At 35.8% G+C, this 15,559-nt stretch overlaps 3 protein-coding genes across 3 annotated transcripts; 1 reads left to right on the top strand and 2 right to left on the bottom strand.

Annotated features, from left to right (window-relative positions):
- Nucleotides 1–1,342: 1,342 nt before the first annotated feature.
- On the top strand, nt 1,343–2,739 carry LOC147761319 (serine/threonine-protein kinase max-2-like). The gene is made up of 5 exons (XM_087015998.1): nt 1,343–1,522; nt 1,740–1,859; nt 2,115–2,162; nt 2,361–2,433; nt 2,659–2,739. The coding sequence occupies exons 1-5, from the start codon at nt 1,407–1,409 to the stop codon at nt 2,737–2,739; spliced, it is 438 nt and encodes a 145-aa protein (XP_086872124.1). The 5' UTR covers nt 1,343–1,406.
- Nucleotides 2,740–4,132: 1,393 nt separating this feature from the next.
- On the bottom strand, nt 4,133–6,712 carry LOC106173406 (uncharacterized). Its single transcript, XM_087015997.1, has 4 exons — nt 6,665–6,712; nt 6,139–6,268; nt 5,371–5,522; nt 4,133–4,960 (listed from the first exon to the last, which is right to left on the bottom strand). Exons 1-4 carry the CDS (start codon nt 6,710–6,712, stop codon nt 4,826–4,828), a joined length of 465 nt encoding a protein of 154 aa, XP_086872123.1. The 3' UTR covers nt 4,133–4,825.
- A 5,123-nt stretch (nt 6,713–11,835) lies between these two features.
- LOC147761318 (uncharacterized) lies at nt 11,836–14,551 on the bottom strand. The gene is made up of 4 exons (XM_087015996.1): nt 14,495–14,551; nt 13,860–13,989; nt 13,098–13,249; nt 11,836–12,664 (listed from the first exon to the last, which is right to left on the bottom strand). Exons 1-4 carry the CDS (start codon nt 14,549–14,551, stop codon nt 12,530–12,532), a joined length of 474 nt encoding a protein of 157 aa, XP_086872122.1. The 3' UTR covers nt 11,836–12,529.
- Nucleotides 14,552–15,559: the final 1,008 nt, after the last annotated feature.

The following is a 15,559-nucleotide window of genomic DNA, read 5'->3' as shown; positions in this document are numbered from 1 at the left end:
TTTCCGTTCCAGACTCGTTCACTCATTTGATGTTAGGCCTGGGTTTCCCGTTCTACTATCGGAATTGTGTCCGATGGACCTTGAAATTCTCCAAGAGTATTGGGAAACTTTCCTGTAAGTAATTATATCACTTTCTTTTCTTTAAATAATACTTTCATTTTTTTTTCCGATTTTATCTTGTACGATCATAAAAAATATCTATTTCATAGGAAATTCGTTATTCAACAAAATATTATTTCCTTTAATATTGACCTGAATATCATACTGACAGCACCCTGAGCTTCAGAGATAACTTGACACTAACCTCTTCACTATAGCCTATCTTCATCGTGTCAAGTTACCTCTGACCACATTCGATTGCCTCCGCCGCCCGCCAATCAAATTTAAAGCCCGCACTCAATGACTCATTGAACGATCTAGCCAATGAACGCGAACGAGTCAAAGCGCGCTTTGTTCAAATCCGGACCAATCAAAGATAAGGCTGAATATCAGGGACTTGCCGTAACCTGTGGGCAGCACGCAAAATACATCATCCCTCAGTAGATAATTATGCAGGGCATCAAACTGCTCTGGTTTCAATTCCGATATACTCCATGCTTTCTTTGTGTACGGTTATGCACTCGGAACTACTCGAATGTCTCCGCACTCGACAATAACTATGTTGTTAGTATGGAGCTTGCGGAATCAGCCGAGGATTGCCGATTGACGGTCAACCAATCAGCGTTTTCACCAAACTTTGGTGAAAAATTTTGAAACATGGATTCGATTGGCTTATATAAACTAGGTCAAACTATTTTCGTCAGAGGTAACTTGGCACGATGAAGATAGGCTATAGTGAAGAGGTTAGTGTCAAGTTATCTCTGAAGCTCAGGGTGACTGACAGTTGCTTTTATTTATTTCTTAGGGACGAAGTTCCTCTTCAGATGGTGAAATATATTGCCACGTGCGTCTGTATGGCTATTGGGCACTTGCACCAACGGAATGTAGCCCATTTTGATTTAAAAACGAACAACGTGTTGGTTAGTCTACACGGGGTCCCAAAACTGGTAAGATGTTCGATTTTTTCAGGTTATTTTTCTCTTCTCGCCTTGATGTTCGTGGGTCGGGCCTGATTTTGGATATCGTCTCGCTTTTCGCTAAGACTCGCTTCTTTACGTACCTTAAATGACTATTCATGTGTCACCGATTTGTCATAATTTGAATTAAATCATTTTATAACTGATAAAAATATGGCTTTGTATTAGATTGATAAAAATATGTTGGATGTAATCAACACTTTCATTTTGGCAACCAGAACATTACCTTTTTTATTCCAATTTCAAATGCGGATTATTTTCTTTCAGTGTGATCTAGGATCTGTTCACCCTCTAAATGATGCCGGAGAGAGTATCGATGCGGTGCAATTTATGAACTTCACACTCTATAAAAACATGACACCAGAGGTGCTGAGGGGTGGCGCCGCCTCGTGGAGAGCCGATTTCTACGCATTGGGTGTCATGTTGTTTGAACTTATGGAGGGAAGGTAATGAAAAGGATACAGCTATGTAAATCATGACAGAACTGTTATTCATGCCAATAGTTCTGATAGAAATATGACACGGCTCCCTTCTTTAGAGTTGCTAGTGGTATGAACTGGAAAATTAGAATGTAGCCAGTAATTTTTTCTAAAAAATACCTTAGAATTTTAGAACAGTAGGAAGTGTTGGAAGACAGCAATAAATTTTGGTCGATTTATTTAGACACCCACTTTGGACTGAATTGCCGACCAGAGCAGAAGCCAGAATGAAAATCCTCCAAGGCACCATCATCTACACAGATACAGAACATGTCTTCAGGGATCTGATTGATAGATTAGTATGGTAGGCAATACTACTTCATGACATACAACTACATGAATATGTGCAGTGAATAATTAAATGAAATGTCGTGAACAATTCCATCACTAGCTTCGTAAGCATTTGCCTGTCTAAAGACACAAAAGTACACAATGCACTTTTCAAAATAAGTCATGTTAACTTCGTAGACATCATTTGTCTTCAGTTTCCATTGTCCCTGCTTAGTCTCATATTGAACTGTCAGCACAGATCAAACCATCTCTCTCTGTTTTATTTCAGCGAAGTGGACCAAAGAATTGACAGCATGACTGGCCTTTTAAGTCATCGGTACGAATTTCATCAATGTTTTTTTCTTCCTGCAATACTCCCTATAGCTAACAACTTTTTAAGCCAGATCTGACATTTATTTATTTATATTTTTTTATTTATTATTATTTTTGTATTTAATCTATTTTCTTCATCCATTCACTATATTTATTTGTCTATATATCTATTATAATTTTATGTTTATTTATTTAAATGCAGATGGCTGTGTGACTATTACGTGAATAATTTCCCAACCGACGTGGTCACCTCTCCCATTTTAGACATTGCTCAGGTAAAGCCTTGATTTATTACACTGACCGTTTCTTATAAAGTAATTACTCTCTGGTTCCTTATTGTGAACCTTCACGAACTTCAAGCAATTTGTACATGTATAAGTTAACGACTCTCTAACCTATATGTATCTAATGAAAAAAGATGGAATTTATTTTCTGTAAACATATATAGATATATATATAGTTAACAGACTAATTATATGCAGCGTTTTTCGTCATGACAGGAAGTGTTGGCGGAAGAACAGCTTGAGATGGGTCCTCTGACAGCAAACAGCAGCGTCCGCAATATTGTTGACAATGGTTAGAGGACTGCTGTAAACCACCGGCTGCTTCAATACTTTTCTCAAGTTCCACGATTCATTTTGAAGTAGCCCATTCTACAGCCGACTCCATGAAACAAACTATCCACTTTATTATTATATATAGACGACTTTTTAACTCTAGCCTACAACAGCTCAGAACGATTTATTTAATATCTGCTATAAACATCAGTTTTAATAAATTTTGAAAAAAAATCAAGAAGTGAATTATGCTAATTCAAGTTTTTCTTACAGTTTCACCAAGACAAAAATTGAAGCTAATTTTTTAAACACTTAAAAAGAATTTAGTGATAAAAACCACGTTTCTTTTGTATGTGCAGAGAATAAGTGCCAATTTTTATAAATCACATAATCATGTAGGCCTACGTATAATTTGATAATTACTATGTTGTAAATTGTTTTGATAACTTGATAACAGAAAAGATAAATAAATTTTTTGAAATTTTAATTCCTCTCTTTTAAAGACCTATCCTACTCAAGGATGGGTGGGTGGGAGGGTCGGGGGGGGGGGGGGGTTGGTGGTTTGGGTGAACTCTCCCGAGAAATTTTGAAACATTGGAGCGAAATAGTGATTTGGTAGCATATCAACCAAGGAAAATTCAGTATCTCTTAAGTCCAAATAACCTGTGTTAATAATTGAGGAAACACTAGTGAATTGAACAAGGGACCTACATGATAATTATACACAGGTACATGTAAATTCCCCTTGGGTATTCACTGGGCTAAGTTCAGTGCTATAAACTCATTCGCCTAATCAATTGGCCATTAAATGAGATTTAATAAAGCACACTTGTTGATATTTCCCTGTAAACTCCCAAAGGTTAAGCTCTCTGCTAGATAACATAGTAATAAGGAAGCAGTGAATAGCAACTTCATTGGGATTATATTTTTGTTGTTTTCTTTTTAATTTTTTCTCCAACACTGGCATTTTTAAGATGTGACTTTTAACTCCCATCCACCTGAGGCTCTGCACATTTTCAGTATTTCCACATAAGCAGTTGTATTGGTATTTATGTCTTTATACACGCTGTAATATTATTTTATGCACTGTCATCATTTTTCATATATTGGGACTTTCATCATGTGAATTTTAACTCTCATGGTCCTAAAACTGTAATCTTATTGAAGGGGTGGGTTGAGACCATCTTCTGGGTCTCCTGGAAGACAGTCAGATTTTAAAGTTTATATTAACGGGTTTCTATTGGAAGACCATCAAAATGGAGGATGGATCAACAAAGATACTTTGGAATACTGTCAGAAAATATCTCTGCATCTGCTCCTGTTATTGACCATGTTACCTGTTGCGCATGATTAAAAATCAGTGTCGACTGACTATTATAAGCGTTATTTATTATTGCATCAAAATTGACAAAATGACCTATTTTGCATCTTTTTATTCTGTTTTTTGTCTGTACATTTGACAGCTTTGCTGCCTTGTTAAAATAAAGCCTAGTTAAAATAAAATGATGTTGCAGTCACCTGTTTAAAACTTATTTCCACCAACTTGGATATCTTAAGCACCTAAAAAATCAAACAAAATTGTGGAATCATCTGCTACTGTACACAGGGACGGCTTCAACGCCACTAGAGCACCCCTTTTCCACGTTTTCTTATCTCTGTAAGCAAAAGTACACAGAAAAGCATTTTCACACTTTATTTAAGCATTCTGAATCCGCTGCCAAGTTTTAAAATCAATCAGCTATTATGTCAACGTAAAGATGAGTGAAAACCACCGGAATATTAAAATAGTTAAGAAATATGCCTGGAAATCTCCCCAGTAATACAATGGATCTCTGGCTCAACACCTGGCAGATATTTCTTCCATTGTCTGAAGGACACTGCGCCTATCAACTCTTTAAGCTATATGTTAAAAATTAAAATAAATCATTAAAACATTAAGTCAACCGATATTGAATTTCAAGCAAATATTTTTGTCGCCCTCGTTATTTTGAACCCTCCTTCCACTCTTTAAAAGTAACTGCCTATGCTCCTGATTCTGCCATATAATTTTAGTCAAATGTTTAAAAAAATTAACTTCGCTTTGATTTTGGTTTTCCTTCACTTCAAAGGATTATTCGCTAGTCTTCGGTATTTTCACAGGGTTAGTTTTATCGGCGATGACGGTCTTGTCAATGGACGGGTCCAGAAATTCCTTCCCCGTCATGTCTGTGAAGTTGGCGCAGGCTTTAATGGCGGAATTAGGAACCTACAACATAGAAATGATGTTAGTTAAAAAGGATTGTCAATCACGAGTCAGTCATGGAGTGTCAAAGAGCCATTGCCTCTTTCTGATGTAAAATATGTTTTGCCTCTGTAAGAACAATTGAATTCTTACCATAAAAGTTTTTTTTGTTAATTTGAATTAGCAGTTAAACAGGTGCAACCCTCAAATCCACACCTGTAACTTTGCTACCCGTCCTCATGAATGTACAAACGGTAAAGTTATCTTGCGTATTCGGATTCTATTTGAATTCAATAAAAATTTTAATTTTAAAATGAATGAACAGTGCTTTTGCGAACTGCGAGCATGAAATAGATTTGATATTCGTGAACTATCCAAAATCTTTCCAGGTTATTTTTATTAAAAATAAAAAAGACCATAATATCTTGACGTACCACATCTAAAGGCGTGTACTGGGCATGATGATGAACGTACACCGGGTTGTTTTCCTTGGTGTTGTACGAAACGAGGAACGACCACCGCCGCTTGTTACTGTTGTTGGCGTCGCTCTTATGGATCAAGTTGGCGTTGAAGATCAAAGCATCACCTACATAAGTAAGAGAAGTGACTATGGTTCCTCATTTATTTCTCAAACATCAGCATTTCACTTACATGTAGTTACCCAATAGACGACCTGCATCCTAATTCAAGGCTATACCCAAAAGCTCCAAAAACATACATATATTTATTCCCAAAAGAAACAAAAATGAAATAAATGTTTGTTTTTAAATTTTAACTACTTCAATAAAAGGGCTTTATTATGTCTGTTGTAAAGTTTTAGAATTCGCGATAACTGTCAAACCTGGTCTCTTGACAGATACCTGAATGCGTAAAACCGACCATGCGACATTGTATTAAAAAGGTTTTACGAACAATTAATACACAAGCAGTACATGTACAGTTAAAGTGACCAAATAGGCGATGTATGTAAAAAAAGCAAAAAGTCAAAACAATTACATTAGTTTTAAGACCGAAATAAACAAGGTACATGTAGTTGGCACTTAAGTACTGTTTGAGTATTGCAACTGATTCTTTTCCGACCGATTTTGACATAATCTACGCGTGTGCATGCGTGTGTGTTTGTGTGTGTGTGTGTGTTTGTGTGTGTGTGGGTGGGTGTGAATAACGTGAATAAATTTGTCTTCAGATTAGGACACCCTTACCAGGCTCCAACTCCACGTACTTCAACGGGCAAACTTTGGCCAGGTGCTCGATTCGTTCTTCATCAATGCCGTTCTGGCCCCCAACTCTGTGATGATTCTGGCGTCCTGCCTTGTGGGAACCTACCAGAACCTTTAGTGTAGTAGAACAAATGCTTAGAAAGAACAAAACAGAATCTAGCAGGATTGGAAAAGCTGGTAGGTTCATCAGCTATAGGGGGAGCCGACAAGAATGTTGATGCCTTGCTATTCTTATTTTTCATGGCTTTTACTATTCATTGTTTTATGAACTATTGAGCTATTTTCTAGTTGTAAATGAACACGATTATCTATACAAGACGACTAATTTGTCGAATAGCCAGCATTGTTCATGGAATATGGGCCCCTAATAAATTTTGAAAACATTATTAAACATTGATGATTTGCATAACTATTTCCCAATTTGATATCAAGTTAGTAAAAATGACCCCGTGTTAAAAAAAAAAAAAAAAAAAAAAAAACCTTCAATTGACTAGTTGACCTACTGCACCGTAACCAACAGAGAGCGTTTCACAAAGAAACTAGATCTAATGGTCATGTTGCAACTTTTATTATTCGAAATTCATTATTTTCCGCAAAAATAAAAACTTTCTTTCTACCACTCTGGGGCCCGTATTCTCGACACTTTCGGATATAATTTATTTCGTATCTTGTGATCTATATTAACTTTTAAGTCAAACGTGTTTATATTTAGCCTAACCCCTTTCATTTAGGCCTATTAAAAAAAGGGGCCTAAACCTATCAAAGCACCGCTAAACAGAAACCCCCAAGTTTTTTTCTTTTAAACAGAGAATTTCAAAGTTTCTTCAAATGGAAGGCGTATTTCACCTGTAAGCAAGTTACAAGTCGGTATAGAATATTACGTTTATCAAAATCATTTGCTGCTTTGGGCAGTTACAAATTAGGCCTACTTTCAACCTTATAGCTGTTAGCATGAAAAAACGCCCATTTCCCATTTTTGGGCGCATGCGTATTTCACGCGATAGATATATGTCCTTAAAAGGCAAAACATATTGTGACGTCACTGGCCCGTGCTGCCGTTACCAGGTAGCACAAAAGCTATTGGAGATATGCTGCGCGCAAGCAAAGTGAATACAGAGATTTTCTTTTGAGTAAAATAGACGATATACGCAATGATAGTTGCGTCGCATTTGGCCTTTTTAGGCATGAAATACAGTTACATGTACATTTTTCACAGAGACATATTCAGACTCGAGAACGAGGTAAGATATTTATTTTTTTAGCAGAACAAAAATCAAAAACTCAACTGTTATTATCAATATATCTGTAGTCCTACTTCACCCCGAAAAGATATTTATAACTTTGTTTCTAATTAATCAAAGTAATCGTGCCGTTTTATTTAAGTATCTATTTCAATTTCCCTTTCTTCAATGTAAATGTAAGGTCCGGGCCCTTTTCTGGAAGAAAGACACGATGCTTCCGATTTTGGGAGGTGGAGGATTCGGTTCAGTGTACAAGGTATTGAACTTATCATGATAAACAAACTAAAGTGATACTGGGATAGAGGGAGTAGCAATAGTAGTAGCATAAGAACACAGTCATGACAGTAATTGTAGTTTAAGATTTTAAAGCAGTAGCAGCAGAACAATATATGTTTACTGTGATTAATCCTGTAGTAATGTTACCAGTTTATTTTGCTATTATATTGTTTACGAAAGTGACATCCCAGTAACCGTTCGAAATATTTTATGTTTAGTTTAAAAACAACCTGGCATTGAAGGTGCCTACCTCTGAGGCCTATGCAAGGTCCATTTACAGAGAAGTTTCTTTTATGAAGAGGATAGACAGCAAATTTATCTTAAGGTATTTTATCAGATGAATACAAACAATTTAATATGTTGGTTAATTTGTAAGCTTGGATACCTATGAAACACGCATGTCCTTTATGCATCACCAAGTAATAATCTCTTCACCTCGTTAAATGTTTGACACATACAACAATCAGCATCTTGCACAACATCATTATGTTAAATTTAATGAGTACCAGTACATACTGGATGGATATAAACGTCATAAACTGTAACTGTAAAATTTCAATAATTATGATTATAATGAAAAATTACGCTGTAGGCCTACAGATTGAACTTATTTATTTCATCCGATTTAGTTTAACTCATTATGATATGAGAAATTTCCGTTCCAGACTCGTTCACTCATTTGATGTTAGGCCTGGGTTTCCCGTTCTACTATCGGAATTGTGTCCGATGGACCTCGAAATTCTCCAAGAGTATTGGGAAACTTTCCTGTAAGTAATTATATTACTTTCTTTTCTTTAAATAATACTTTCATTTTTTTCCGATTTTATCTTGTACGATCATAAAAAATATCTATTTCACAGTAAATTCGTTATTCAACAAAATATTATTTCCTTTAATATTGACCTGAATATAATACTGACAGTTGCATTTATTTATTTCTTAGGGACGAAGTTCCTGTTCAGATGGTGAAATATATTGCCACGTGCGTCTGTATGGCTATTGGGCACCTGCACCAACGGAATGTAGCCCATTTTGATTTAAAAACGAACAACGTGTTGGTTAGTCTACACGGGGTCCCTAAACTGGTAAGATGTTCGATTTTTTCAGGTTATTTTTCTCTTCTCGCCTTGATGTTCCTGGGTCGGGCCTGATTTTGGCTACCGTCTCGCTCTTCGCTAAGACTCGCTTCTTTACGTACATAAAATGATTATTCATGTGTCACCGATGTGTCATAATTTGAATTAATACGTTTTATGACTGATAAAAATATGGTTTTGTTTTGAAAAAAAAAAAAAAATTTTGGATGTAATCAACACTTTCATTTTGGCAACCACATTCCCTTTTTATTCAAATTTCTAATGCGGATTATTTTCTTTCAGTGTGATCTAGGATCTGTTCACCCTCTAAATGATGCCGGAGAGAGTATCGATGCGGTGCAATTTATGAACTTCACACTCTATAAAAACATGACACCAGAGGTACTGAGGGGTGGCGCCGCCTCGTGGAGAGCCGATTTCTACGCATTGGGTGTCATGTTGTTTGAACTTATGGAGGGAAGGTAATGAAAAGGATACAGCTATGTAAATCATGACAGAACTGTTATTCATGCCAATAGTTCTGATAGAAATATAAGCCAAAATGACACGGCTCCCTTCTTTAGAGTTGCTAGTGGTATGAACTGGAAAATTAGAATGTAGCCAGTAAATTTTTTCTAAAAAATACCTTAGAATTTTAGAACAGTAGGAAGTGTTGGAAGACAGCAATAAATTTTGGTCGATTTATTTAGACACCCACTTTGGACTGAATTGCCGACCAGAGCAGAAGCCAGAATGAAAATCCTCCAAGGCACCATCATCTACACAGATACAGAACATGTCTTCAGGGATCTGATTGATAGATTAGTATGGTAGGCAATACTACTGCATGACATACAACTACATGAATATGTGCAGTGAATAATTAAATGAAATGTCGTGAACAATTCCATCATTAGCTTCGTAAGCATTTGCCTGTCTAAAGACCCAAAAGTAAACAATGCACTTTTCAAAATAAGTCATGTTAACTTCGTAGACATCATTTGTCTTCAGTTTCCATTGTCCCTGCTTAGTCTCATATTGAACTTTCAGCACAGATCAAACCATCTCTCTCTGTTTTATTTCAGAGAAGTGGACCAAAGAATTGACAGCATGACTGGCCTTTTAAGTCATCGGTACGAATTTCATCAATGTTTTTTTCTTCCTGCAAGACTCCCTATAACTAACAACTTTTTAAGCCAGATCTGACATTTATTTATTTATATTTTTTATTTATTATTATTTTTGTATTTAATATATTTTCTTCATCCATTCACTATATTTATTTGTCTATATATCTATTATAATTTTATATTCATTTTTTTAAATGCAGATGGCTGTGTGACTACTACGTGAATAATTTTCCAACCGATGTGATCACTTCTCCCATTTTAGACATTGCTCAGGTAACGCCTGGATTTATTACACTGATTGCTTCTAATAGGGTAATTACTCTCTGGCTCCTTATTGTGAACCGTCTCGAACTTCAAGCAATTTGTACATGTATAAGTTAACGACTCTCTAACCTACATGAATCTAATGAAAAAAGATGGAATTTATTTTCTGTAAACATCCAATGCTTGAAATATTGAGATATATGTTTAGTTTACAGACTATTTATATGCAGTGTTTTTCATCATGATAGGAAGTGTTGGAGGAAGAACAGCTCGAGATGGGTCCACTGACAGCAAACAGCAGCGTCCGCAATATTGTTGACAATGGCTAGAGGACTGCTGTAAACCACCGGCTGCTACAATACTTCCCTCAAGTTTCACGATTCATTTAGAAGTAGCTCATTCTACAGCCGACCCCATGAAACAAACTATCCACTTTATTATTATATATAGACGACTTTTTAACTCTAGCCTACAACAGCTCAGAACGATTAATTTAATATCTGCTAAAAACATCAGTTTTAATAAATTTTGAAAAAAAATCAAGCAGTGAATTATGCTAATTCAAGTTTTCCTTACAGTTTCACCAAGACAAAAAATTGAAGCTAATTATTTAAACATTTAAATAGAATTTAGTGATAAAAACCACGTTTCTTTTGTATGTGCAGAGAATAAGTGCCAATTTTTATAAATCACATAATCATGTTGGCCTACGTATAATTTGATAATTACTTTGTTGTAAATTGTTTCGATAATTTGATAACAGAAAAGATAAATAAATTTTTTGAAATTTTAATTCCTCTCTTTTAAAGACCTATCCTACTAAAGGATGGGTGGGTGGGAGGGTCGGGGAGGGGGGGTTGGTGGTTTGGGTGAACTCTCCCGAGAAATTTTTGAAACATTGGAGCGAAATAGTGATTTGGTAGCATATCAACCAAGGAAAATTCAGTATCTCATAAGTCCAAATAACCTGTGTTAATGATTGAGGAAACACTAGTGAATTGAAAAAGGGACCTACATGATAATTATACACAGGTACATGTAAATTCCCCTTGGGTATTCACTGGGCTAAGTTCAGTGCTATAAACTCATTCGCCTAATTAATTGACCATTAAATGAGATTTAATAAAGCACACTTGTTGATATTTCCCTGTAAACTCCCAAAGGTTAAGCTCTCTGCTAGATAACTTCATTGGGATTATATTTTTGTTGTTTTCTTTTTAATTTTTTCTCCAACACTGGCATTTTTAAGATGTGACTTTTAACTCCCATCCACCTGAGGCTCTGCACATTTTCAGTATTTCCACATAAGCAGTTGTATTGGTATTTATGTCTTTAAACACGCTGTAATATTATTTTATGCACTGTCATCATTTTTCATATATTGGGACTTTCATCATGTGAATTTTAACTCTCATGGTCCTAAAACTGTAATCTTATTGAAGGGGTGGGTTGAGACCATCTTCTGGGTCTCCTGGAAGACAGTCAGATTTTAAAGTTTATATTAACGGGTTTCTATTGGAAGACCATCAAAATGGAGGATGGATCAACAAAGATACTTTGGAATACTGTCAGAAAATATCTCTGCATCCGCTCCTGTTATTGACCATGTTACCTGTTGCGCATGATTAAAAATCAGTGTTGACTGACTATTATAAGCGTTATTTATTATTGCATCAAAATTGACAAAATGACCTATTTTGCATCTTTTTATTCTGTTTTTTGTCTGTACATTTGACAGCTTTGCTGCCTTGTTAAAATAAAGCCTAGTTAAAATAAAATGATGTTGCAGTCACCTGTTTAAAACTTATTTCCACCAACTTGGATATCTTAAGCACCTAAAAAATCAAACAAAATTGTGGAATCATCTGCTACTGTACACAGGGACGGCTTCAACGCCACTAGAGCACCCCTTTTCCACGTTTTCTTATCGCTGTAAGCAAAAGTACACAGAAAAGCATTTTCACACTTTATTTAAGCATTCTGAATCCGCTTCCAAGTTTTAAAATCAATCAGCTATTATGTCAACGTAAAGATGAGTGAAAACCACCGGAATATTAAAATAGTTAAGAAATATGCCTGGAAATCTCCCCAGTAATACAATGGATCTCTGGCTCAACACCTGGCAGATATTTCTTCCATTGTCTGAAGGACACTGCGCCTATCAACTCTTTAAGCTATATGTTAAAAATTAAAATAAATCATTAAAACATTAAGTCAACCGATATTGAATTTCAAGCAAATATTTTTTGTCGCCCTCGTTATTTTGAACCCTCCTTCCACTCTTTAAAAGTAGCTGCCTATGCTCCTGATTCTGCCATATAATTTTAGTCAAATGTTTAAAAAAATTAACTTCGCTTTGATTTTGGTTTTCCTTCACTTCAAAGGATTATTCGCTAGTCTTTGGTAATTTCACAGGGTTAGTTTTATCGGCGATGACAGTCTTGTCAATGGACGGGTCCAGAAATTCCTTCCCCGTCATGTCTGTGAAGTTGGTGCAGGTTTTAATGGCGGAATTAGGAACCTACAACATAGAAATGATGTTAGTTAAAAAGGATTGTCAATCACGAGTCAGTCATGTGATCAACGCTATTAGACGGAGTGTAAAAGGGCTATTTCCTACGTGAAAACACGTTTTGCCTCTCTGAAAATAATTGAATTCTTACCATAAATGATGCTGTTAGAGTACTCTGGTATTATCTGATTTGAATTAGCAATTAAACTGGTGGTAACACATGTAACTCTCCTAATGGCGGAATTTGTAAAATTAATGTACAAACGATAAATTAAATTTATTCTTGCATATTCAGATTCTATCTGAATTCAATAAAAATTGAGGATTGAGCAGCGTGTTTGCGAACTGTGAATATGAAATAGGTTTGATATTCGTGAACTATCCAAAATCTTTCCAGGTCATTTTTATTAAAAATAAAAAAGACCAGAATATCTTGACGTACCACATCTAAGGGCGTGTACTGGGCATGATGATGAACGTACACCGGGTTGTTTTCCTTGGTGTTGTAAGAAACAAGGAACGACCACCGCCGCTTGTTACTGTTGTTGGCGTCGCTTTTATGGATCAAGTTGGCGTGGAAAATCAAAGCATCTCCTATATAAGTAAGGGAAATGACTATGGTTCCTCATTTATTTCTCAAACAACAACATTTCACTTAGTGACCCAATAGATGACCAGCATTTTAATTCAAAGCTATCCCCAAAAGCTCCAAAAAATATACATGTATTTATTCCAAAAAGAAACAAAAATGAAATATATGTTTGTTTTAAAAATTTAACTACTTCAATAAAAAGGCTTTATTATGTCTGTCAAACCTAGATACCTGACAGATACCCGAATGCGTAAAATCGACCATGCGACATTGTTCTATAAAGGTTTTACGAGCAATTTATACACAAGTACGTACATGTAGCACATGTTCAGTTTAAGTGACCAAATAGGCGATGTATGTAAAAAAGAAAAAAAAAGTCAAGACAAATACATTAGTTTTAAGACCGAAATAAACGAGGTAGTTGGCACTTAAGTACTGTTTGAATATTCCAACTGAATCGTTTCCGACCGATTTTGACATAATCTACGCGTGTGCATGCGTGTGTGTGTGTGTGTGTGTGTGTGTGTGCGCGCGCGCGCGTGTGTGTGTGTTTGTGGGTGGGTGGGTGTGAATAAGGTGAATTTATTTGTGTTTAGATAAGGACACCCTTACCAGGCTCTAACTCCACGTACTTCAATGAACAAATTTTGGCCAGGTGCTCGATTCGTTCTTCATCAATGCCGTTCTGGCCCCCAACTCTGTGATGATTCTGGCGACCGGCCTTGTGGGAACCCACCAGAACCTACAGTGTAGTAGAACAAATGTTTAGAAAGAACAAAGCAGAATCTAGCAGGATTGGAAAAGCTGGTAGGTTCATCAGCTATAGGGGGAGCCGACAAGAATGTTGATGCCTTGCTATTCTTATTTTTCATGGCTTTTACTATTCATTGTTTTATGAACTATTGAGCTATTTTCTAGTTATAAATGAACACGATTATCTATACAAGACGACTAATTTGTCGAATAGCCAGCATTGTTCATGGAATATGGGCCCCTAATAAATTTTGAAAACATTATTAAACATTGATGATTTGCATAACTATTTCCCAATTTGATATCAAGTTAGTAAAAATGACCCCGTGTTAAAAAAAAAAAAAAAGAAAAAAAAAACTTCAATTGACTAGTTGACCTACTGCACCGTACCCAACAGAGAGCGTTTCACAAAGAAACTAGATCTAATGGTCATGTTGCAACTTTTATTATTCGAAATTCATTATTTTCCGCAAAAATAAAAACTTTCTTTCTACCACTCTGGGGCCGTATTCTCGACACTTTCGGATATTCTTTTTCAATATACACGACATAATTTATTTCGTATCTTGTGATCTATATTAACTTTTAAGTCAAACGTGTTTATATTTAGCCTAACCCCTTTCATTTAGGCCTATTAAAAAAAGGGGCCTAAACCTATCAAAGCACCGCTAAACAGAAACCCCCAAGTTTTTTTTCTTTTAAACAGAGAATTTCAAAGTTTCTTCAAATGGAAGGCGTATTTCACCTGTAAGCAAGTTACAAGTCTGTATAGAATATTGCGTTTATCAAAATCATTTGCTGCTTTGGGCAGTTACAAATTAGGCCTACTTTCAACCTTATAGCTGTAAGCATGAAAAAACGCCCATTTCCCATTTTTGGGCGCATGCGTATTTCACGCGATAGATATATGTCCTTAAAAGGCAAAACATATTGTGACGTCATTGGCCCGTGCTGACGTTACCAGGTAGCAGAAAAGCTATTGGAGATATGCTGCGCGCAAGCAAAGTGAATACAGCGATTTTCTTTTGAGTAAAATAGACGATATACGCAATGATAGTTGCGTCGCATTTGGCCTTTTTAGGCATGAAATACAGTTACATGTACATTTTTCACAGAGACATATTCAGACTCGAAAACGAGGTAAGATATTGCTTTTTAGCAGAACAAAAATCAAAAACTCAACTGTTATTATCAATATATCTGTAGTCCTACTTCACCCCGAAAAGATATTTATAACTTTGTTTCTAATTAATCAAAGTAATCGTGCCGTTTTATTTAAGTGTCTATTTCAATTTCCCTTTCTTCAATGTAAATGTAAGGTCCGGGCCCTTTTCTGGAAGAAAGACACGATGCTTCCGATTTTGGGAGGTGGCGGATTCGGTTCAGTGTACAAGGTATTGAACTTATCATGATAAACAAACTAAAGTGATACTGGGATAGAGGGAGTAGCAATAGTAGTAGCATAAGAACACAGTTATGACAGTAATTGTAGTTTAAGATTTTAAAGCAGTAGCAGCAGAACAATATATGTTTACTGTGATTAATCCTGTAGTAATGTT

Source organism: Lingula anatina, chromosome 6 (genome assembly GCF_051362555.1).
Source record: "Lingula anatina isolate TDL-2025a chromosome 6, LinAna3.0, whole genome shotgun sequence".
NCBI lineage: Eukaryota > Metazoa > Brachiopoda > Lingulata > Lingulida > Lingulidae > Lingula > Lingula anatina.
This window is presented reverse-complemented; position numbering and strand designations above follow the sequence as displayed.

Bases quoted from the DNA above. Each gene is read 5' to 3' on its own strand.
- LOC147761318 (XM_087015996.1), bottom strand. From the start codon at position 14,551: ATGTCGTGTATATTGAAAAAGAATATCCGAAAGTGTCGAGAATACGGC. The intron at 13,250-13,859 runs GTAAGGGTGTCC...TTACTTATATAG, and splicing joins GTACGTGGAGTTAGAGCCTG to GAGATGCTTTGATTTTCCAC. The intron at 12,665-13,097 runs GTACGTCAAGAT...TCTATGTTGTAG, and splicing joins AGTACACGCCCTTAGATGTG to GTTCCTAATTCCGCCATTAA.
- LOC106173406 (XM_087015997.1), bottom strand. From the start codon at position 6,712: ATGACCATTAGATCTAGTTTCTTTGTGAAACGCTCTCTGTTGGTTACG. The intron at 5,523-6,138 runs GTAAGGGTGTCC...TTACTTATGTAG, and splicing joins GTACGTGGAGTTGGAGCCTG to GTGATGCTTTGATCTTCAAC. The intron at 4,961-5,370 runs GTACGTCAAGAT...TCTATGTTGTAG, and splicing joins AGTACACGCCTTTAGATGTG to GTTCCTAATTCCGCCATTAA.
- LOC147761319 (XM_087015998.1), top strand. From the start codon at position 1,407: ATGAACTTCACACTCTATAAAAACATGACACCAGAGGTGCTGAGGGGT. The intron at 1,860-2,114 runs GTAGGCAATACT...GTTTTATTTCAG, and splicing joins CTGATTGATAGATTAGTATG to CGAAGTGGACCAAAGAATTG. The intron at 2,163-2,360 runs GTACGAATTTCA...ATTTAAATGCAG, and splicing joins ACTGGCCTTTTAAGTCATCG to ATGGCTGTGTGACTATTACG.